Source organism: Mus caroli, unplaced genomic scaffold (genome assembly GCF_978045245.1).
Source record: "Mus caroli unplaced genomic scaffold, Mus_caroli_1 scaffold_6, whole genome shotgun sequence".
Classification (NCBI taxonomy): Eukaryota; Metazoa; Chordata; class Mammalia; order Rodentia; family Muridae; genus Mus; species Mus caroli.
Genome location: NW_028227261.1, coordinates 47,639,452 through 47,662,069, shown reverse-complemented (window position 1 = coordinate 47,662,069; position 22,618 = coordinate 47,639,452). Strand labels below are relative to the sequence as shown.

The 22,618-nt window shown below is 48.9% G+C and overlaps 1 protein-coding gene across 16 annotated transcripts in view; it reads left to right on the top strand.

Annotated features, from left to right (window-relative positions):
• Positions 1-22,618, top strand: part of Lrp8 (LDL receptor related protein 8) — a 78,062-nt gene that overhangs the window by 49,704 nt on the left and 5,740 nt on the right. For 7 of the 16 annotated variants that reach the window (XM_021159904.3, XM_021159910.3, XM_029476554.2 and 4 more), the window contains 12 exons: positions 1,351-1,470; positions 1,543-1,668; positions 4,244-4,418; positions 6,419-6,646; positions 7,709-7,827; positions 8,032-8,171; positions 9,453-9,594; positions 10,741-10,893; positions 11,991-12,215; positions 14,667-14,735; positions 20,426-20,598; positions 21,517-21,693. In XM_021159904.3, coding sequence (XP_021015563.1) covers positions 1,351-1,470; positions 1,543-1,668; positions 4,244-4,418; positions 6,419-6,646; positions 7,709-7,827; positions 8,032-8,171; positions 9,453-9,594; positions 10,741-10,893; positions 11,991-12,215; positions 14,667-14,735; positions 20,426-20,598; positions 21,517-21,693 — 1,847 coding nt within the window. Of the gene's footprint in view, positions 1-133; positions 173-1,350; positions 1,471-1,542; positions 1,669-4,243; positions 4,419-6,418; positions 6,647-7,708; positions 7,828-8,031; positions 8,172-9,452; positions 9,595-10,740; positions 10,894-11,990; positions 12,216-14,666; positions 14,736-20,425; positions 20,599-21,516; positions 21,694-22,618 lie in introns of all 16 variants that reach the window. The other 9 variants (XM_085839118.1, XM_085839115.1, XM_029476553.2 and 6 more) reach the window with 3 other exon arrangements.

The window sequence follows — 22,618 nt, the reverse complement described above, 5'->3', positions numbered from 1 at the left end:
CTCCCAGCAACTAGTCCAAAGCCACCATGGCTCAAACGACCTCCAGAAGTCTGCGGCTTCCCAGGGATTGGGCCTGACCAAGCTACTCCCAGTCCCCCAAAGTCATGGGCTCGCTGTGGTCTTGTTCTTTCAGTTGCACCAACATTCCCGAGAAACAGGAGGCATCCCAGGGGTAAAGGGGATATTCCCTAAGCATGGCTCGGGCTGGAGGTGGGGATGCTCACAGCTCTGCATGGCCTGGCATGGGCAGCTCCAACCAACTGGATGCATGGCCACGGCTGGCTCCGCTCAGCGCTGCTTTGCTTGGCTGGAGTCACGGTGCATGAGCCTGGTGGGCAGAGGGGGTGGCACGGTACTTTTCCCTGGCTTGTGTGAGTAACTGTCCATGATTCTAAGCTCAGAAGGCACTGTGAGAACTTGGTAAGCCTTGGTCCTGGCCTCTCCAGAAGGTGGTGAGGAAGTGGAGAATGAGGGGCCAGACCCAATGACCTCTTGGCATCCCTTCACCCTTTGCAGCACTTGGTAATCCTGGGCTAGGCTTGTGGCAAGGTAGATCAATGAGACAGGTCAGAGAGGAGTTGAAAAGGCTCCATCATGTAAAGCCCTGTAGGAGAGAATTATGGCTTGGCCACAGGCATATTTAAAAGAAAGTGTGGCCTAGAGACCCAGCTGTAGCATGTAAGGGCTCTCTGCTTACACTGTCTGACTTCGGCGAACTGGCCAACTAATTCTGGGCCCTGCCTTGAGAAAGCACATAAATAGCAAGGGCCAGAAGTCAGCAGTTGACGGAGATCTCAGGAGCCCCTGCACCTTGACTGGCCCCACAGAGCAGTGTTGGGAAGAGGAGGAAAGCTACAGGAGGCAGCTCCTGGAGGAAGAGGTTTGTAAGAGCAGCAGCACTCCAAAGTGGTGTCACCTGCCTCTGGAGCCTGCCTTCGAACCCGATGCTGGGTGTGCAGAAGCATTCGGCAGGCACTTGGGGGATACCCCAGGGGTGAACGTTATACACGCAAGCTTCAGCTTAAAGGTTAGAAGGAAGAAGGAGCTATATAAAAAAAAATGTGTTTGTGAAAGACCTCAGAGCCCCAGGTAAGACCTAGCTGCCTCTAGTCTAGTGGTGGATGGAGCCCTGGCCTAGGAGGACAAGGACCTGTGTTTTCTTTGTTCCACCGGCCCTGTTTAACCAGGGAGCCTGCCCTCTGATCTTCCTCCTGCTCAGTCACCTGGCTATTGGTTCAGTGCAGCTTCCTGGTTTCCTGGTGGTGGGTGTCTGCTGCGCCAAGGCTTTGCTTTGCTCTGGGCCACTTCCCTGCCTGTCAGAGGAGTTCAGCAGCCTATGTCCCTCCCCAGGACTGAATGAGTGTCTGCACAATAATGGCGGCTGTTCCCACATCTGCACTGACCTCAAGATCGGCTTTGAGTGCACGTGCCCAGCAGGCTTCCAGCTCTTGGACCAGAAGACCTGTGGTGGTGAGCCCTCCCCCATCTACCCGAGCACACGCAGAGCCTCCTGCTCGGTCTGACTCCTGGTCTTTCCTGCAGACATTGATGAATGCCAGGACCCAGATGCCTGCAGCCAAATCTGCGTGAATTACAAGGGCTACTTTAAGTGTGAATGCCACCCTGGCTATGAGATGGATACACTGACCAAGAACTGCAAAGCTGTAGGTACGGACTTCATAAAGGATAGGGAACACTCTGGATGGCCTAGAAAACACAAAACTAACACATATGTGAGGAGTGGTCAAGCATACACACAACACACACACAAAGCAAATGGGTCACACACAGTGCTCAATGTACACGTGAACATCACATACATGATCTGCTGCATGCGAATACCCACAGGCATGCTTAGAGTCATTCATGATAGCCTGCAGTTCATATTAGCACAGCACAATGTATAGTCACAAGCTTGGACCACAGAGCCAGTATAGGCAGCTCCCACGAAGGGCAGGATGTGTGCAGATCTCTATGTTGATCCGTTTATCCAGATGATGTAATTATTTCTTCATATTAAATGCAGTAGTACTGCTGTAGGCACTAAGATTCAGTCAGCAAATGGCACAATGTGCTCGTTAGTAACCGAGACAGGCAAAAAATGAGATGGCTGAAGGAAATACAGCACATGGCAGGTAGCACGTGAGGGCTGAGGGGACCGAGAGTGGGGATTGGCGATGGGAAGTCTGAGGAAATGGTGGGTTATGGTTTTAAGCAGCATAGTCAGGGATGCCCTCACTAAGGAGGTGACATTGGAATGAGAAGCTGAAGGAGGTGAAGGAGCGGGCAGGAACGGCATTCCAGGCTGGAGGAACAGAATGAGCAAGAACCCTAGGCAGGGAGTGTGCTCGGATGGTGACGGAACCCCGAGGAAGCTGGTGGGGTTGGAACAAGGAGACTGGGGCGGAGGTGAAGTCAGAGGTGGCTGGGGCTGGGGCATTCTCCCCGCCTTCCAGACCATTGTTAAGTCGGACTTGGTTTCTCCTGAGTCTGAGAGAAGCCCTCAAAGGGTTCTGAGTGGAATGCATTGTAACGTTTAAGCTCCGCCTGGCTTCATTGCTGAGACTAGACTGCACAGGGCCAGAGAGCGGCCACGGGTTACCGCGGTACTCCAGGAGAAAGGCTTGGGGCAGGGTGGGTGCTGGGGTAATATTGAGAGGTGAACAGATGTGTGTATATTTTGAAAGCCAACCAACAGGGTTTGCTTAGAAGTTTAATGTGGGATTCTAGAGAACAGTGAGTCAGAAGATTCCAAAGGACAAATGAGGAAAAAGGAATATCTGTTTCATTATATAAGAAAGATGGTGAAAGGGGCAAATCTCAGAGGAGTGTAGACTGTGCTACAGGTTGAGTATACGGAAACTGTAGCTCTCCACATGGAGGTATTGAACAGACAGTTCAGTCAAAGCTTGGAGTTTCACACACATACTTGATAGAACACATAGATCACAGTAACACAGTAGCTATAATACTTGATATGAGACCCATCAATCCTAAAATATCCTGTCCACATATTCACATGTCACATGTAACTTCTCTTTACTTCCATATGGAACAGGAGTGACAGGGCCCATATGTACGAGTATATGGTGACAACATTCGGAATATATACACTAAATCATGTGACTATCTAAGGTACAGTTATACAAAAATTCAAGGCATAAACACACAGGTCCCTGTTGCTGACACAGTCCTCAATGAAATCCACAAGACACCCTCTACCCCAGCTTATGACCTCAGAGAGGGGAAGTCGTGCCTGCAGTTTAGGGTGACGAAGAGTTCTGGTGACTGAGCAGGCCTAGAACCTAGCTTTGCATCTGCTGCTCCCTGCACTGTGAGCCCCATTTCCCGGCTCTTTGTATCACCACTTCCCTCTTACCCCTCTGCCCTGAAAGTTTCCATCACTACATACAGTATATTTGTGTGTAGACTACACAGCCCTGGTCAGTGTGTGGCTCTGGACTTCGCCCATCCTGTCCCCATTAGCCTGGCACAGATGCACAGAAACAGGACCAGGTGGCTGACAGGAGTGTGTATCGGAAAACATGGAACTGTGCCTGAGAATTGCCTGATACATCTCAAAACCCCCTGTGGGCGGGGCAGTGCAAGGGCCTTAAGGACCTCTGGGACATCAGTTTTCCAAATGGAAATCGAGACTATCCGGGCCCCATGTGATCTTCTGAATCTTACTCTAGGGTCTAAAACTAGCTTTTAAGTACACATGGTCAGTTGTATGTTCTGTCCAGTGCATGCGTGTGATTTGTCAGATGGCACATGTCCTACCTCAGTTGATGGCTCAGCAAACTTAGCCTAGCCCACTGGGCTATCTTTCTAGGACCTTTATGCAGGATAGCAGGTGGCTTGTGATCTCTGGAAAGAAGCACACTCCAGGGCAAGAGGAAGACTTGAAAGGGGCCTGGGTCTCAAAGCTTGTCTGGGGAATCCATGATGGGAGAATGGCTGGTGAGCCAGACGGACAGCAGCAGGGTCGTGCTGCAAACGTCCTCAGTGCAGGCATGCAGGCACAGGGAGTCATGGACTTGGGAGTTTGTGCCCAATAGAGAGGAGAGCTTCTTTCTGCTGTGTGCTGGTACTCAGTATTCGTCTGCCCTTCTAGCCTGTGAGGTTGGGACCATCATTCCCACTTCATAGGAAAACGAACCTCACCCAGCAGACGAGGGGCAGGAACTTGTGTCTCTAGGCTCCCTTCATTCTCCACTGACACTGCTTCCCTGCATGGCAGCTGGCAAGAGCCCATCTCTGATCTTCACGAACCGACACGAGGTGCGGAGGATAGACCTGGTGAAGCGGGACTACTCGCGCCTCATCCCCATGCTCAAGAATGTCGTGGCGCTGGACGTGGAAGTAGCCACCAATCGCATATACTGGTGCGACCTCTCCTACCGCAAGATCTACAGGTGAGTGTCAGTGCACGCTGCGGCCCAGCATGAGGGGCTTGAGGGAGGGGCAACTTACAGAGAAGAGGGCAGAGTTGGGCTTGACAAGGGATATAGAATCATAGCAGGAGTAGAAGCAGCCTGTAGGGAAACAGCCTTGAGTCCACATCCTAGACTGTGTCTGACCCCTGGTGGCCTAGCCGTGAAGTGCAGGACAGAGGAAATCAGGAAAGGGAGAAATCTCTCTGGGTTCTCCATGGAGAACTACAAATCAGGCCACATACCTATGTTCTGGACCCTGGGGACTCAAGATGACTAAGATCTTTTCTCTACCTGGAGGGCCGCCTTTTTGCAGTCATGAGTTCTAAGGAGACCTCTGACCCAATTTGACAGCCGGGAAAACTTCCTGGATGGCAGTACCCAAGTCATCACTGGGTGCTCCAGTCACTAGCTGTGACTTAGCACTTGGGGAACTCCTTGGACACTTGAGAAAGTTCTCTGGTCTGTCTCAGATACCATAGTTATCTGGCCTCCCTGGAGAGTTGATGTTCTTGTTTTGCCCTTGAGATCCACTTGGCAGGACTGCTGATAACCGGGCACTGGGTAGACACAGCGTCACTGTAGAAGGAAAGATGGGGTGGGTAGATGAGAAGACAAGCAACCTGCCAAGTGTGATTCACTGACACCTGGATTCCTGCCTCCCCACAGCGCGCACGCGCGCGCGCACACACACACACAGAGTTCATGCCTACACACACACACACACACAGTCCATGCCTACACACACACACACACACAGTCCATGCCTACACACACACACAGTCCATGCCTACACACACACACAGTTCATGCCTACACACACACACACACACACACAGAGTTCATGCCCACACACACACACAGTTCATGCCTACACACACACACACAGAGTTCATGCCTACACACACAGAAGCAGTTAGAGTCTGTCCAGCAAATATGACTGGAAAGCAGGATTTAGTGAAAGCCAGGGTATGGGGCTGGGTGAGGCGTTACCTGAATTAATTCACAGGCTGATTGGAGGTCCCAGAAACCAGTTGTGCTCCTCTTTGAGATGGGATATGTGGGAGATCAGGTGTCGGGGGCTGGGCAGTCTGTGGCTGAGGGACAGGAACGGGGATGTGCAGTCTGCAGTGCATTGAGTAAAGGTGCCATGTAACATCTAAGAGTGCTCTGCAGCCTGGACCTTAAGGGAATTGCCAGGATTACAGAGTGAGAGTTACGGATGGCAGCAGGCAGTACGGAAGCAATAGCATGGAGAGGGTACCACGGGGGAGGGACGGCTACCTGACTGACGCCTCCTGTGTGTGTGTGCAGTCAGCTCTCTCTTCATCTCACCTCTGTGTGCCATAACCTCCCCTCAGCGCTCTCCCTTCCTCCCCTTCCTTTTGAGACCATCCATTCCGAAGCTGCCACAGTGATCTAACATTCCCAGCTATGTCCCTAGATTCATTCGGTTACCTGTCCCACCCTTGACCCAGGATACAATCCAGCGTGCTCAGAGCTGTTCCCGTATGAACTTATTTCCAGTTTTGCATCCCATCATCCAACCCTATCACACCAAACCCTGCCTCCTTTCCAAATGTGCGCACTTCTGCACTTGTGTGTGCTGGTCTCGGCGTGTTTGGTCTCACCTTCTGTGCCCCTGGTGATCTAGTCCTTCAAGACTCAACCACAAAGGCTTCTCCCACTCTGCAGGATGGTGCAGTCTCCATTTCCCTGCTGCCGTAGCTTCCACACTGCATTGTACCTGCCTGCAAGCTTCTTCCCCCACTAACTGAGCTCCTCCAGGCCAGAAACTAGCTGGTTCAGTCCGTGTCCCTACCCTGGTGACTCAAGGAATGTGTTGAGTGGAGATTAGTCGAGTTCCTCTAGAACCCACTGCTGTGGCCCAGAGAGAAGACAAAGGGGAGGGTTGCAGAGGCAGCTCCACGTGGGACCATGGGTGGAGCATCTGCCCATGGCCAGCCCTGCTTTCTCCTAAGCGCCCACATGGACAAGGCCAGCATCCCGGACGAGCAGGTGGTCCTCATTGATGAGCAGTTGCATTCCCCGGAGGGCCTGGCGGTGGACTGGGTCCATAAGCACATCTACTGGACAGACTCAGGCAATAAGACCATCTCAGTGGCCACAACCGATGGACGCCGCCGCTGTACTCTCTTCAGCCGTGAGCTCAGTGAGCCCCGAGCCATTGCCGTTGACCCCCTGCGAGGGTGAGTAGCCCCACACAAACCTTCCATTCCACCAGCACAGGGGCTCAGTTCTCATGTGTCTGTTACGAGAGCTGTCAAAGGTTCTACAAGTCTGTGGGGCTTCCAGACAGACACAGGGAAGGAAGTCCAAGCGGCCCACATCCTATTTGTCCTCCGCCAAGGGATCGGGCATCAGTCAGCAGAGATCACCCTGAGCTCTTTGGCTCCTTCACGGTATCGCAGAAATGGCGTGTCTTGGGATGCTACAGGACTAGAGATTCCTGGCAGCTTCAGATAGAGGCCATCGGTATCTGGCAGCTGCTTAATCATTTTGGGGGACAGAGAACTCATTCCTTTCCATAGTACCTATTTCATTGTGGGCTACCTACCCATTACACAGTGGAGTTTTTCCTCATAATCGTTAATCTGTCTCCCTATAACTTTCCCTAGTGGGAGTTACATAAGCACTCAGTACAACCAGAAAGATTGAAGGACGCAGGTCCCTGGGGCTGCTCTGCTCTGCTCCTAGCTCCTCACCTTTCCCCATCCCCCGCCCCGACCCTTGTTGCCCCTTGTGAGCCACTTTAACCTAGGCTACTTTACTCTGGCCACACCTGGGTGGAGGCTTAGGACCTCCCTTAGTGGAAATGTTCCTTCTTCCTTCCTCATGAAAGGGTGAATTAGCAACAGTGGGCTGCTGTGATCCTTAGTAGAAATGTGAGTCCAGGAGCAGGGACCTGGGTTAAGATGGTCTTCTACTTTCGTCTCTGTAATCGGGAGAGCTGTGTAAGGGCCTTTCCCACACAGATGCTCTAGGGTTCTGGTTAGAGCCACCACAGTGAGAGCCGAGCTCACAAGCCGTTCAGCTGAGACTGCGTAGATTATGGGCAAGTTGAGCTTCCCCAGGCTCTCATGAGATGAAGGTTAAAGTGCCTGTTTTAAGATTTGATAGTTCCAAAAAATTTCAGAAGTTTGCCCATTAAATATAGTCCCTAACTGTTCAGTGGATCGCTGAGCCTTTGCGACTCAGACCACTCCAACTATCCCAAACAAGAAGCTAATCTGGGCTCTTCTGCCTTTCAGGTTCATGTACTGGTCTGACTGGGGTTTCCAGGCAAAGATTGAGAAGGCTGGGCTCAATGGTGCAGACCGGCAAACACTGGTTTCAGACAACATTGAATGGCCCAACGGAATCACCCTGGGTGAGCCCTGCCTGTCTACGTGAGTCGGGAGCCTGCACTAGAAATGATCCTGACAGCTTAACATCGCCCCATGGTCTTGAGTCAGAGTCCCCTCGTGGTGGCCAGTGTCTTTGTTCCCTTAGTCTGGGAATGTGGGTAGGGAGTGCAGTGGAGTGGAGAGGCAGCTGCAGTAACTGGTGTCTGACCTGATCCCTCCTCCCCAAGACTTGCTGAGCCAGCGTTTGTACTGGGTGGACTCCAAGCTGCACCAACTATCCAGCATTGACTTCAATGGAGGCAACAGAAAGATGCTGATCTTCTCCACTGACTTCCTGAGTCACCCTTTTGGGGTAGCTGTATTTGAGGTGAGCCCCATAGGGGGAGGCATGACCCTATCGGGAAGCTGCAACCCAGAGGAGGCTTGTTCAAATAGGATGCTTCCAGACTTGTCCAAAGGGAAACAAAAGAACAGGGAAGCCAGCTGACAGGTTTGTATAGACTCCAAGAGCAGCCTCCACGGAGGGCCAGTTGCCCAGTCTGCTTGGCAGCCTTTCCTGCGCTCTTCCCGAGAGCCTCGTTCAGATAATGTCACAGAAGTAAATCACTTCGTCTCCACATGCCCAGCACCCAGCGCTGTATCTCACATACGGAAGGAGGCAGGGAGAATGGAAGATGCATGTCCTTAGAGTCATTTATTGTAGGGCACACCCCGAGAGATGCTAGGAAACATCTTAGGTGCCTAGCTAAATCCTGGGGTGGTAGAAGTAAACTAGACCCTACCCAAGCCCTCGGGAAGCTCCCAAGAAGGAAAAGAATCACAAAGCCCATCTGCTCTGACCTTAACATCCTTTCTTTTTGGGAAATAAGGAAGCCAGAACCTACCAAAGTTTCTTACACAGACTAACCCTGCCATCAAGGGAAGGCAGAGTAAGGAGGTGGTGGTCTGTGGTGGGAAATTTGCAGTCTTAGAGCAGCTTCATGCAGTACTGTTTGAACCTTGAGTACAGAGTATCTCCCCTAAATCTAGCCCCTGCTTCAAGTCCACGTATGTGTACGTGAGCATCTCCCTGGCATGTGTAAAGTATGTGTATGTGCATGAGTTCGCACACATGCACCAGAGTAACGTGTGTTCCTGTGTGTGCTTTTATGTGTATGTACACTGAAAGGTACTTCCTTCAGCATGAGTATGTCTTTAGGAGTCTAGATGGACTTGTGCCGGGTGTGTCTGGATCTGTGGACAAGATGCATGGCTGCACCTGCAATTGTGGATTGCCTACAGATGCGTGTCTAGTCTTCTATGGACTAACCATATAGACTTGTGTGTTCCTCCCAGAAGGCTCAACAGCAACTAGCCCTCAGGAGCTCATACATTCCTTCTGATCTTAGTTCCAAGCCGCAGGAATGGTGCCTGCTGTAGACATCCAACCTTGGTTTTCTTTTGGTTCCAGGAAGTAAGCCTAGCTCAGCAGCTCAGAGTCCTCACGTAATCATCTAAGACAGAAGGGAGCGAGGAAACTTTGTTCATTGTTAGAGGCAGAGTCCTCTGAAAACCTGTGGGCAGGGTAGATAGTGCTGAGACCCTGATTTGGGACTAGGGATGGAGTTTGGATTCTGGCCTTCCTATCCTTTGCATCTGTATTCCACAGGACAAGGTATTCTGGACAGACCTGGAGAATGAGGCCATTTTCAGCGCAAATCGGCTCAATGGCCTGGAAATCGCCATCCTGGCCGAGAACCTTAATAACCCACACGACATTGTAATCTTCCACGAGCTGAAGCAGCCAAAGGGTAAGTCAGCCTTCCCCGCTTCCCACTGCCTGTGTCCTCTCCTGCCACACATCCAGCATCCCCAGGAATACAGTGACCCCTCTTGTTGTAGAACGTGTTGCTGTATTTTGTCTCACTTCTGCTTCAGCCTCGGTGTGAAGCAAGGCTAGGAATAAATAATCCCGTAAGTGTCCTAGCCTTGTCACCTCTGTAACAGGTGCTTACTGTCTATCTCACTGAACAGCCGAGGAAACTGAAGATGGAGAGAGAAAACACTGTTAGCAGGTAGAAGAACAAAAATATAAACTCAGTCCACCTGATCGCCAAGCTCCTCTGTCATGACACATCAGTGCGCGCTCACTTCTTGCACCCATTTTGCAGTACTATGAAATCCTGTGACTCAAGGCCTCACAGTTAGCCAGGTGGCTTACTGGAAATGGTCGAATAATCATACTGCAGGGCTGTCTCATCGGCTGTCACAATCAACTGTAATGGGGGTTGGTTGCCAGGGTAACAGAGACAACAAAGAGGGGCAAGAAGATAAGATTGGTGCCTGATTCTAGTTCTAGAGATTTAAAGCAGAAAGTCACGACAGCGCCAGGCATTGGTGGCGCATGCCTTTAATTCCAGCACTCAGGAGGCAGAGGCAGGTCGATCTCCGAGTTCGAGGCCAGCCTGGGCTACAGAGTGAGTTCCAGGACAGCCAGAACTACACAGAGAAACCCTGTCTTGAAAATCCAAAAAAAAAAAAAAAAAAGAAAAGAAAAGAAAAAGAAAGAAAAAGAAAGCCATGACAGCAGGTACACAGAGGAGGAACAAACAAGACAAGCACAGTGGGGGAGGGGGTAGTTTTAGTTTGGGAATTGATGTACCTCAATTAAAGTCTGCCTCCAAAATTCCTAGCGTTGTAATGTGTACATGTGTTCTCTGAGCGTAGGCTCCTCTGTCAGTTGGGACTGTAATATCCACTTCTCAGAACTGTAAGAATGAATGAGGGGGTGGACAATAAAGTCCCAAGTACTATGCTGGTATGTCCCCAAATAAAAGTAGGGAAAGACTTTTGAGCAAGTCCAGTTGGTGGGATCTCATTATTGGTAGACAAGAGGACCTGGTGAGGCCTGTCAACCTCCCAACACGCTGTCCGTCTGCTCCTCCCCCTGCCATTAGCTGCAGATGCCTGTGACCTGAGTGCCCAGCCCAACGGCGGCTGTGAATACCTGTGCCTTCCTGCTCCTCAGATCTCCAGCCACTCCCCCAAGTACACGTGTGCCTGTCCTGACACGATGTGGCTTGGCCCAGACATGAAGAGATGCTACCGAGGTTAGTGACAGACGCTGTCCTGGCCTCCCAGGACACAGTATGCTCCAGGTTTCCTCCGTCTTCCCTGGTTGCCTCTCACGTTTGCACTTTCGTCTTATTTACACTTCCTTGAATGCGTGAGAGTCACGGCACCTTCTAAGGCTTTCCCATCTCTCAGAAAAGTGCAAAGTGCATAAAATATTTTAAATTCAACTTTCAGGAAGTTTCTGGAATCCCTCGAAAACCTCAAGTTAGTGGGCCTGGAGAAGGCTCTATGGCTGAGAGCACTTGTTGCTCTTGCAGAGGACCCTGGTTCAGTGCCTAGCACCTATATGCTGGCTTGCAGCCACCCTTAACTCCAATTCCAGAAGTTCCAACCTTGATTCCCTCTGCTGACCTCTGGGTACACCATGGGAGCTCGTGGTGCACAGGCAAAACGCCCATAGATATAAAGTAAACCAATCTTTTTTAGAAAGTAAAAAATAAAATAAAGGAAATTCATGTAAAGAGCCCTCGCTCTCCGCTGACCATCTCTCACAGATAACCATTCTTAACTAGACCTAGCACACTGCATAGACGTCCTGACTCTCGCAGACACCCATTGTCAGCTAGACCTAGCACACTGCATAGACGCCCTGAGTGCAGTTGTCACTCGTGTGCAATAGCACTTCATCCTCAGCAAGGGGATTTGTTTCCCAGACTCCGTGCGCAACCAAGGCCTTGGGGTTGAGCATTAAGTCTGTTTGCATCCCTTTATAATGTCCAGAGTCAGCTGTTTGATGTGAAGAATGTAAACCTAGTGATGTGACTGTGGATTAGGATAAAAAGCCTCTGGATTTGTGTTTCTGCTCCCTCTAGTCTTACAGAGGCCTCTTCCACAGTGTTTCTACAGCACTGTTCCACTGGCTCGGCTTTATCACATCAAAGTGAAGTGCTAGGACTCAGCTGGAGAGAAGATCGTGGCCCATTTAGGGGGTGGGGGGAAGTCTCACAAAAGTGCCATCTGAGCTAAGCCCAGAGGACGTGTGTGTCCCTACATGTAACTCAGCAGCAATAATTTAGGCGCTAAAGCAACACCATGCTCCGTGTACGTAACCTCCCTGCTCTCTCCCCTCCAGCACCTCAGTCTACCTCAACTACAACCTTAGCCTCTGCCATGACAAGGACAGTACCTGCTACCACAAGAGCTCCTGGGACAACCATCCACGACCCTACCTACCAGAACCATAGCACAGAGACGCCAAGCCAGACAGCTGCCGCCCCTCACTCGGTTAACGTCCCTAGGGCTCCCAGCACCAGCCCATCCACCCCGAGCCCTGCTACCAGCAACCACTCCCAGCATTGTAAGGAAGTCGGCACTGTATTTCTCCTAACTCGGGAGAGTCCTGTGGAAGCCGGGATGAGGGTCGGAAGTGGCTGGGAAGGGAGATCTTGCCAGAACTATGTAATGTCCACCTCTCAGGAGGAAGCGAGGGAGAGAAGGGGCCGTCCTGGGATTGAGGAAACATGAGTGTCCATAAGTTTTAAAGGGCCTGAAGACAAGCCATTCATTCCATCTCTAAGCCTCCTTCTTCCTCTAAAAGGAACAAATAATAAGCTACACTCTACTTGCTTCTCAAGATGGTCAGGAGAGCCTGGCAGTGCTGGCGCACATCTTTAATCTCAGCAGAGACAAAGGCAGGTGGATCTAAGTTTTAGGCCAGCCTGCTCTACATAGAGAGTTCCAGGCTACGTGGAAAGACCCTGCCTGCCTCAAGAGAGGGAGCTAGGCAAAAGAGGCATTGTGCATTGTAAATGGAAGGGCCCAGCTGGATGGGTGTGCATCAGGGTTTCATGTGTTCCTGAGGTGGGTGTCATCAAGTTTGGAAAGCTCTGATCAGAGTTCCCAGCAGCCTCAGTAAGCTGCCTAGACAGTAACGTCTGTGTGATCTGTTTGTGCCTGTTTCCAAACCCTGGGATAAAATAATTAAGCTTAGCACTTCTTAATTCATTGGGAGCAGTAATTGTCTCTGTTGGAACTGCTCTATCTCATTAACCAGAAAATGCCTTTATACTTGCCAGGGGGAGTTCATTTTCAAGGGTAAACCATCTCTCACATTTTTTTTCCACACTTGGCTGGCCCGGAAACCAAGCAACCTAGTGACGTTGTTGCTTGGGCTATTTTGCCAGTAGAAGCTCCGTCTAAGAGTCTAAGAGTAGACGTTTGAGGCAGCTTGGCATTTGCAGAGGTGGAATTCCATTTCTGCTCATCGGGGACAGAGCTCAGAGTGTCCTCACAGGCCTCAGGACGTTTTCAAGCACATCAGAGCAAGGGGACAGCAGCGCTTCTAACTAGCTTGTTTTCTTCCTTCTGTGTGTGTGTATGTGTTGGGGGTGTGATATGTATGTGTGCATATAGAGGCTAGAGATCAACTTTAGAAGTGTTCTCAGTAGTTCTCCGTCTTAATTCTTGAGACAGAGTCTTCACACAGAACCTGGAGCTCATTGCTTCAGATAAACTGGCTGGCCAGCAAGCTTCAGATCTCCTCTGTCTCCGCCTCCCCAGTGCTGTGGGTACCATGCCTGGCTGCCATGCACTGGGGAGCAGAACTCAGGTCCCCATTCTTATATGGCAAGCACTTAAGAAGTGCGCCCTCCAGGTAGCTAACTTGGTGAGCAGTGCAGCTCTCGGATTAGTCAGAGTCCCTTGAAGTAACATGGAGAACGAGACTGAGGGGACGGACTGGGGGACATTGCCAGTGGCTCACCATTCCTCTCACTTCTCAGAGGGCTCTCGTGGGATCCCAGGGCCTCGTGCTGTACAGGTGTCTCAGGGAAGATGACTATTAGAGTTAGCGAAGGATATTTATTTAAAATACAGTACATTCTACAGTCACTCTTCAGTTTAAGAATGGGCTTTTACGTGCCTTTAACAACAACAACAACAACAACAAAAAATCCTTTCTTTAGAGATGGGGGTCTCACTATGTAGCCCAGGCTAGTCTGAACTTGAGTCTTCTTATCCTTACCATCCTGAGTGGTGTGTGATATGCATGCACCATCATGCATGGCTAACATACCTTTTTAAATTTGGCCCTTATAATAATTACTATCCCCCTCACTACCATCTTGAATTAGGCAAAGCCAGCTAGATACTGTGCTAAGTATCTTATATGAATTATCCCATTTAATCCCTCAAATATACCCCTTAGAGGTAGAAAAGATTTTAAGATAAAGAAATATAGTATACATTGTATGTTTAATATTATATTAACTTCCACAGTGTCACACAGGTAATGTGTAATAGAGATAGAATTTGAACCGAGGCCTGACCTAGAAGTCTATGTTCCCAATTGCACTCTACTATGCTAGAGTATCTATCGTTTTAATCTCTTAGGAAAACAAGCAGGTAGTGCATAGGACAGGCAGACCACCAAAACAGTGGAGACAATGCATTGGGTTTTGATGGAAAAAGACAGCAGACTCTATCAACAACAAGGAGGCCTAAGCTCTCTCCTGCCATGTAGCCCCCAGCTTCCTACCATCCTGATGCTATGGGAAAGTATAGGACTTGGGTCATGAGTCCTGAGTTCAAGTCCCAAGTCTGTATTTATCAAAATTTAGTTTCCTGGGTGTGAAATAACCTCTGTCCTATTTGTCTCTGGAGTTTTGGTGAAATATAATAAACTCAATAGTTACACAGTATCTGGGAGCATCATCCTAGAGCAGAGGTTGGGTTGGTCCTTACAACTTGAGGGCAGGCAGGACTTGGATTCACAGTGATGGACAGAAATTCTGTAACTGATGTTTTACAGATGGGAATGAAGGCAGCCAGATGGGCTCAACAGTCACCGCTGCTGTCATTGGGGTCATCGTGCCCATAGGTGAGTGTGGCCCCAACTAGTAGAGGGCAAAAGGACTCTGTGCCCAAGGTTTGGGGAAGACACTAGAGGGATAAAGAACGTTGCATGCTACCTGGTTCAATGTGGGTTCTTTTCCAACACACAGTACTCTTCAACTTCTGCCGCCATGTGAACATTCAGGCACTTCTCCCTGCCCCACCCACCTCCACACCCCACACTCACATCATGTGAAGACCAAATGAGTGCTCCCTGGGGCCCCGCTGGTGTGTCTTGCTCACCACTCTCCCACATGCCACATTATAGGAAATTATGGATTTGTTAACCGATGAGCCTAACTGTTTGTCATTTCTTGAGTAAATCATCCTGTCTTGTTTTCTTTCTATTTGGTTTTCAATTAATATTTATTGAGCAGCTATTATGTGCCAAACTCTAATCAGGAAAGGGAAGGCAGTTAAAGGATAAGTAAGGCAGGGTCCTATCCTACAAAAGTCTAATCTTGGTTTAGCAAGATAACTTGGTGGGCAAAAGCACTTGCTGCCAAGGCTGACTGCCTGAGTTGTGTCCCTGCAGACCACATGGTAGGAGGAGGGCTGGTTCCTGCAGTATGTCCTCTGGTTTCCACACACTCCACCTTGTAGCATGCATGCCCCACCCTGCAGAATAAATAAGTAAATGTGATTTACAATAAAAACCCTAGCAGGACAAAGGATACATGTGACACAGGTAAGTTGATTATGGCATGGCAAGTCCTAAGTAATCTATGTTACTATGTTGAGTGGGGGATGCTAAGGAGTCGCTTTGGTCTAAAAGGGGAGGGAAGAGTTGAGGTTCTCCGATGGAAATAATCCTTGAGCTGAGTTGGCCAAGTGAAGAAGAATCAAGAACAGCCCAGGCAGTGGAGAAAGCCTGTGCAAAGCCAGGAGTGGGAGAGGCATAGAGTTAGGGAGGCTGAACTAGGAGTTCAGTATGACAGCAATCCTGGATAAGACTCAGAACCTGGGGGTGACTCATTCCATCCCACTATGATATTCATATGTGTCCTGTGTATCCGTTTTCTCATGCCTGACTCATGTCTTAGCAGTATTTTTGAGTTGGATTGCCCATTTTTAGGTTTAACCCCTGTGCTAGTTAGTATTACTACTGCTGTGATGAAACACCATAACCAAAGCAACTTTGGGAAGAAAGGATTCATTTGGTTTATGCTTCCACATCAGTGTTCATCACTGAAGGAAGTCAGGATAGGAACTCAAACAGGGCAGGACGTTGGAGGCAGGAGCTGATGCAGAGGCCATGGAACGGTGCTGCCTACTGACTTGCTCCCCATGGCCTCCTTAGCCTGCTTTCTTAGAGAACGCAGGACCACCAGCCCAGGGTTGGAACCACCTACAATGGGCTGGCCCTCCCCCATCAATGATTGTTAAGAACATGCCCTAAGCCGGGCGTGGTGGCGCACACCTTTAATCCCAACACTCGGGAGGCAGAGGCAGGTGGATTTCTGAGTTCGAGGCCAGCCTGGTCTACAGAGTGAGTTCCAAGACAGCCAAGGCTAGACAGAGAAACCCTGTCTCGAAAAACCAAAAAAAAAAAAGAACATGCCCTATAGGTTTGCCTACAGCCTGATCTTATGGAGGCATTTTCTTTTTTTGTTTTGTTTTTTGCTTTTATTTTATTAGATATTTTCTTTGTTTACATTTCAAATGCTATCCTGTAAGTTTCCTATACCCTCCCCCACCCTGCTTCCCTACTCACCCACTCCCACTTCTTGGCCCTGGTGTTCCCCTGTACTGGGGCATATAAAGTTTGCAAGACCTAGGGGCCTCTCTTCCCAATGATGGCCAACTAGGCCATCTTCTGATACATATGCAGCTAGAGACACGAGCTCCGGGGGTACTGGTTAGTTCATATTGTTGTTCCACCTATAGGGTTGCAGACCCCTTCAGCTCCTTGGGTGCTTTCTCTAGCTCCTCCATTGGGGTCCCTGTGTTCCATCCAATAGATGACGGTGAGCATCCACTTCTGTATTTGCCAGGCACTGGCAAAGCCCTCATACGAGACAGCTATATCAGGGTCCCTTCAGCAAAATCTTGCTGGCATATGCAATAGTGTCTGGGTTTGATGGCTGATTATGGGATGGATCCCCAGGTGGGGTAGTCTCTGGATAGTCCATCCTTTCGTCTTAGTGGAGGCATTTTCTTAATGAGGCTCCCTCCTCTCAGATGGCTCTAGCTTGTGTCAAGTTGACATAAGACTAGCCAGCACGTCTCCCTTAGGGACTCTGTTCTTTTATAAGTCACGTACAGTAGTGCTAATGCATAGTTTATATAGTATGCTGTAGTAGAGGCATGACAGATACGTTGGTGATATAACAGCATCTTGGTTGATGATATTCCTGGGGAGGAAATAGACAGGTAGTCCCAGAGTGGAGGTGAAGGTTCTAGAGAAGGTAGCATTTGAACTGGTCTTGAAAGGGCTCACCACAAAAAATGGTGGAGAGGCAACTAGTCTAGTTTATTCTGAATGATTCTGTTCCTGCCATCTGTGTGTCCTCTCTGGTTGCTATGACCCTTGCTGAAAGAATCAGTACTTAAACTGAATTAAAGCGTTAGATTTAAAAGTCTACTAATCGGAAGGGGAGGAGATGAGCATTGTTCCCACCAGAAGTACAGTTAGGTTTTCCTAAGATCCCTGGGCAGTTATTTACATTTTATTCTCTATGAATTGCCTACTGGTGGTCTCATTTTTAAATTTTGGTTATCTTATTTTTAGAAATACATAATAAATATTAAAACCTTAGTAATAGATAAACAAATATTTTCTCCCAGTCTGACACTTGATTTTAAATTAGCTCATGGTATCTCTTAACATTCATAAGTTTATATTTAAGTCTTAGATCTGCCCCTCTTTTGTTCTGTCAGTTCTGTGTTTACTATCTTGCTTAGAAAGGCCCACTTCGTTCTGAGTTATTAAAATGTCAGCTAATGTTTTCTTCTTCTAACTTAAATTCATTTTTTTTCTGTGCTTTATATCGTTATTTTAGAGGATGACCTGAGCTAGGGATGTAACTGTTTTCTTTTGTAATTGTTATCCCCGTTCTAATCTGTGAATATAATTATTTATATGTGTGTACTAATTTTCTAAAACCATACTTAGGGACCCGTCACCTCCCTGTGACTTGAGTGGTCATCTTTATTGTAGCTTATACATGTCAGCCTATGCAATGCCCCCCCCTACCTATACATGTCAGCCTATGCAATGCCCCCCCCACCTATACATGTCAGCCTATGCAATGCCCCCCCCACCTATACATGTCAGCCTATGCAATGCCCCCCCCACCTATACATGTCAGCCTATGCAATGCCCCCCCCACCTATACATGTCAGCCTATGCAATGCCCCCCCTACCTATACATGTCAGCCTATGCAATGCCCCCCCCACCTATACATGTCAGCCTATGCAATGCCCCCCCCTACCTATACATGTCAGCCTATGCAATGCCCCCCCCTACCTATACATGTCAGCCTATGCAATGCCCCCCCCACCTATACATGTCAGCCTATGCAATGCCCCCCCCTACCTATACATGTCAGCCTATGCAATGCCCCCCCCTACCTATACATGTCAGCCTATGCAATGCCCCCCCCTACCTATACATGTCAGCCTATGCAATGCCCCCCCCTACCTATACATGTCAGCCTATGCAATGCCCCCCCCCCAGTATCTGTTCATTCCCATAGATAGCAATACTTTTTGAAGTGTTATTCTTGTAAACGTTTTCTTAAATGTTTGTATATCATTTTTCTTCTAGATGAACTTTAGAATAATTGTGTCATTTTGTAAAACATACGATAAGATTTTCATTGGACTTGCTTTGGGTAGATACACTTGCGTGAGAAGAACTTACATTTTTTTTTTTTTTTTTTGGTTTTTCGAGACAGGGTTTCTCTGTGTAGCCCTGGCTGTCCTGGCACCCACTTTGTAGACCAGGCTGGCCTCGAACTCAGAAATCCGCCTGCCTCTGCCTCCCGAGTGCTGGGATTAAAGGTGTGCGCCACCACGCCCGGCTGGAACTTACATTTTTACAGTATCAAACTTTCCCATATAAGACATGGCATCTTTATTTCAGCCTTCATTTATGTCCTTTAGCCGACTTTGATAGATCATGTCGCATTTGCCTACTTCTTGTTCGGTTAGTCTGGGTATCTTGTAACTTTTACTAGTCCATTATGAATGTGCCTGTTCCGTGACATTTTCTAATTGGTTATTTATTTGGGAAATTATGTGTGTTTGTTTGCATGGGTGGTTTTTTGAGACAGGGTTGCAGAAACTCTGTAAGGCCTGAGCTAACCACGGCGCAGTCCAGACGATCCTTAAACTCTTGATAATTTTCCTGTCTCGGTCTCCTGAGCACTAGAATTATGAGTGTGAGCCCCACATCTGCATCCTAATGTGTTACTGCTTGCTAAAGGCAGGCTTTGGTTTTTTATATTGATTCTTGAGTAACTAGATTATTTGTAATATTCTTTTACCTGCTTCTGTAACACTCTTTTTCTTGTTGCTATCTTTACTTATGGTATTCTTACTCAAACAGAAACCCCCTGTAGCATCCTTTAGCATCCTAAATCATTTCCACCAGTGTGCTCGGAACCACTCTGTACATTGGTGGGCACAGACTGAGAAACTTACCTCTCTAGGCCGCACATGCCTAGGTGACCTCTGCAGTCCGCACATGCCCAGCTGAGTTCTTGCCCGTTCCCGTCATCTGGATTTAACTCTTTGTTTGCACTTCCACCAGTTCTACAAGATCTGTCCGTCAAATGGGGATCAAGCATAGATTCCTTCCTAGGTCTTGGCCCTGGACCTATAAGACACCCCTTCCTTTCTTCTGACAAAGGGACAGAGAGTGCTTGGTCTTGACTTTACCATCCGTCCAACAAGAACCGAGCTGCTTGGTGTTTTTCATCAGCCCTGCAGTCTTTGACTCAAACCTGTGTTGTCCTTCTATATCCTCTTCTAGAGACTCTCTTTGTTGGATGGGGCCTCAGAGTTGGAAAGACATGCAATTTGGAGGAAGGGTGGCCTTCTTAAGAGTTCCAGCGAAGCAGCAGCATTAGGGTACAGGCGTAGGCAAACACTTTCTCAGCCATTTAGCAAGTGTCACTGAGCTATTAGACATGAGCACAGAGAATAAACAAACGCCCAGGGCTGGAGAGATGGCTCAGTGGGTAGGGATGCTGGCTGTTCTCCTAAAAGACCAGAGTCTATTTCCCATTGTCCATGTCTAGTGGCTCACAACCAACTGTTACACTAGTTCCAGGATATAGGATGCCTTTTCCTGGTCCCAACCCATACCTGCACATGCATGTACATATGTATACACTCAACACACACACTATATACACATAAATACGCATAAGTGAAAATGATAAAAATCACTTTTTTTTAAAGTTAGCACAGCCCTCAAAAGCTCAGTCCAATTGAGAGAACAGAGAATTAAAAATAGTGTGGCCTGGGAACACACCTAAGGGGGAGGCAGGGTCTTCCCAGAGCAGTTGGGAAAGAGGTTACAACAGATAAGAATTCATAAAGGAACACAGTGGTGACTCAAAACGGAGCCCGGAAGCAAGGGGTTATACAGTCTGAGAGGGGGCAGATGGGTGTTGATGCTGGGCCGGAGTCCCTGGTTGTTCAGTGTGATGTGGCCTTCCCTCCAGTGGTAATAGCCCTGCTATGTATGAGTGGGTACCTCATCTGGAGGAACTGGAAGCGGAAGAACACCAAGAGCATGAATTTCGACAACCCAGTGTACAGGAAGACAACAGAAGAGGAAGAGGAAGATGAGCTCCACATAGGGAGGACAGCTCAGATTGGCCACGTCTATCCCGCAGTAAGTACTCCACAGCGCCTTCCCGCCCTCCTTCCCTCTTCCCCTCCCCCTTCCTTCCTTCCTTCCTTCCTTCCTTCCTTCCTTCCTTCCTTCCTTCCTTCCTTCCTTCCTTCCTTCCTCCCACCTTATCAGGAACCTCCCGCATACCAGGCACTGTTTTGGCTCTGGGAGAACACAGCCATGCTGAAGCAGGCGGTGGGAGGAGCAGAGTATCAGGATACTTTTTACCTGCAGGGTCTCCCTGGCAGTTAAGCAGCCAAATGACTTTCTGCAGAAGGGTAACTGGCTGAATTCCAACAAGCTCTGAATGCCAGTTAAATGCCAACCCCCACATTAGACATCAGGTATTTAGAGTTAATAAAGGAGAGCACTGCTTCCCAAGTCACTGCTGGGGTGTTAGAGATGCTCAGTGCCATGGGGTGGAAGCTGAATCTATCTCCCTAGGAAGCCTTCCTAGGCTTGCTTTCTTCTCCCACAGTTTCCTGGGCCTCTCCATCCACAATCCCCGTACCTTTTGCTTAGCAGTTAAGCCACTAGACTGTGGGGTCCCTGAGGGTAGGCTCTGATGTGGTCTCTTTCCCTGGGCTTGGGCACAGCACAGCTGGCTCTAACAAATGCTGAAGGATGGATGGTGTAGAAGCACAGCAACGGGGCTGCTGGTTTGTCTGGGGATCAAGTGCATAGGATGACTCCCAGGAACCCATGAGCTGTGTCTTTATTAAAAAAAAAAAATAGTAATTTTCAGGTAGGGAAGAATAGAACTGACATTCCAAAGAGAATCATGTGGAAAGGCTAAGAGGCGTGAAAGGGCATGGCCTGTTGGGGAGCGAGGATTATGAAGTGGTTAGAACAGGTGTCACAGCAGAGTCAGGGGGCTGAGCATGACCTCAGAGGTCATCCAGTCCATCCCCCTGTCAGGCAATCAGCAACTATGATCGCCCACTGTGGGCAGAGCCCTGTCTTGGGGAGACCAGAGACCTGGAAGACCCAGCCCCTGCCCTCAAGGAGCTTTTTGTCTTGCCGGGAGAACCAAGGTCACAGCTGCACCAACTCCCGAAGAACCCTCTTTCCGAGCTGCCTGTCGTCAAGTGCAAGGTAGGGCAGTGCCACTCTGAGCCTGAGGGGCTGGTGAGTGAGGGCCTTAAACCTAGGCAGCTACAGAAAATCCTAGCAGGCTTTCTGATTTTAGAAGGCTTGATATCGGGACAGAGGAAACGGCATGTTACTGAATAATGTTACTGAATGCATGGCAGACAAACTGCTCTTGAAGCAAACTGTAAAGGAGAGATGTATGAAACAAAGTTGGACAGTGCTGTGAGGGTCGGAAGATGGTCCTGAGGCTCTGTAACCGTGGCCAGTGCAGGCAAACAGAATTTTAGAGGTCAGAGGTCACAGGAAGCCTAGAATTTGAAGGGAGAAGATGGCTCTGCCCCACTGTTCCACGGCCCTGCAGTCTTGTCAGCTTACCCCTGCTAGTGAGGTGAGAGTGGAAACCCTAGTCTCTGCTTCCTGAGGTTAAAACATTTAGGAGCATCTTGTAAACTACAAATCAGTCTAGGCTAAAGAGTCATCATTTCCAGAGAAGGAAATGATGCAGTGAACTTAACTCGGATTAATAAGGCGGATCTGAGTTCAAGGCCTGCTGGTCTACAGAGGGAGTTTCAGGACCAGGACACACAGAGAAACCCTGTCCTGTGTGATAAGCTCCTGCTAGTTGCAGAGAAATGGAGGAAGCAAAAGTACATTTGGCAAGCACAGTGTGTCAGACATTGCTTTCCGTGTGTCACATCTTTCTCATTTAGTCTTCACAGTTACCTTTGGAGGTGACAGTATTAGTTTCATTTACAGTTGAGAAAACTGAGAGCCACAGGATTTAAATAAATTCCCCGAGATCCTAGGCAGAAAGTGGCAGAACCAGGAGTAACTCCAGGCAGTGCACAGAGGCCTGAGTTCCCCCCACTCTGTCATGGGGTACATGTCCTCCAAGCTCTGGAAATCAGAATTCCCAACCTCCAGTCTT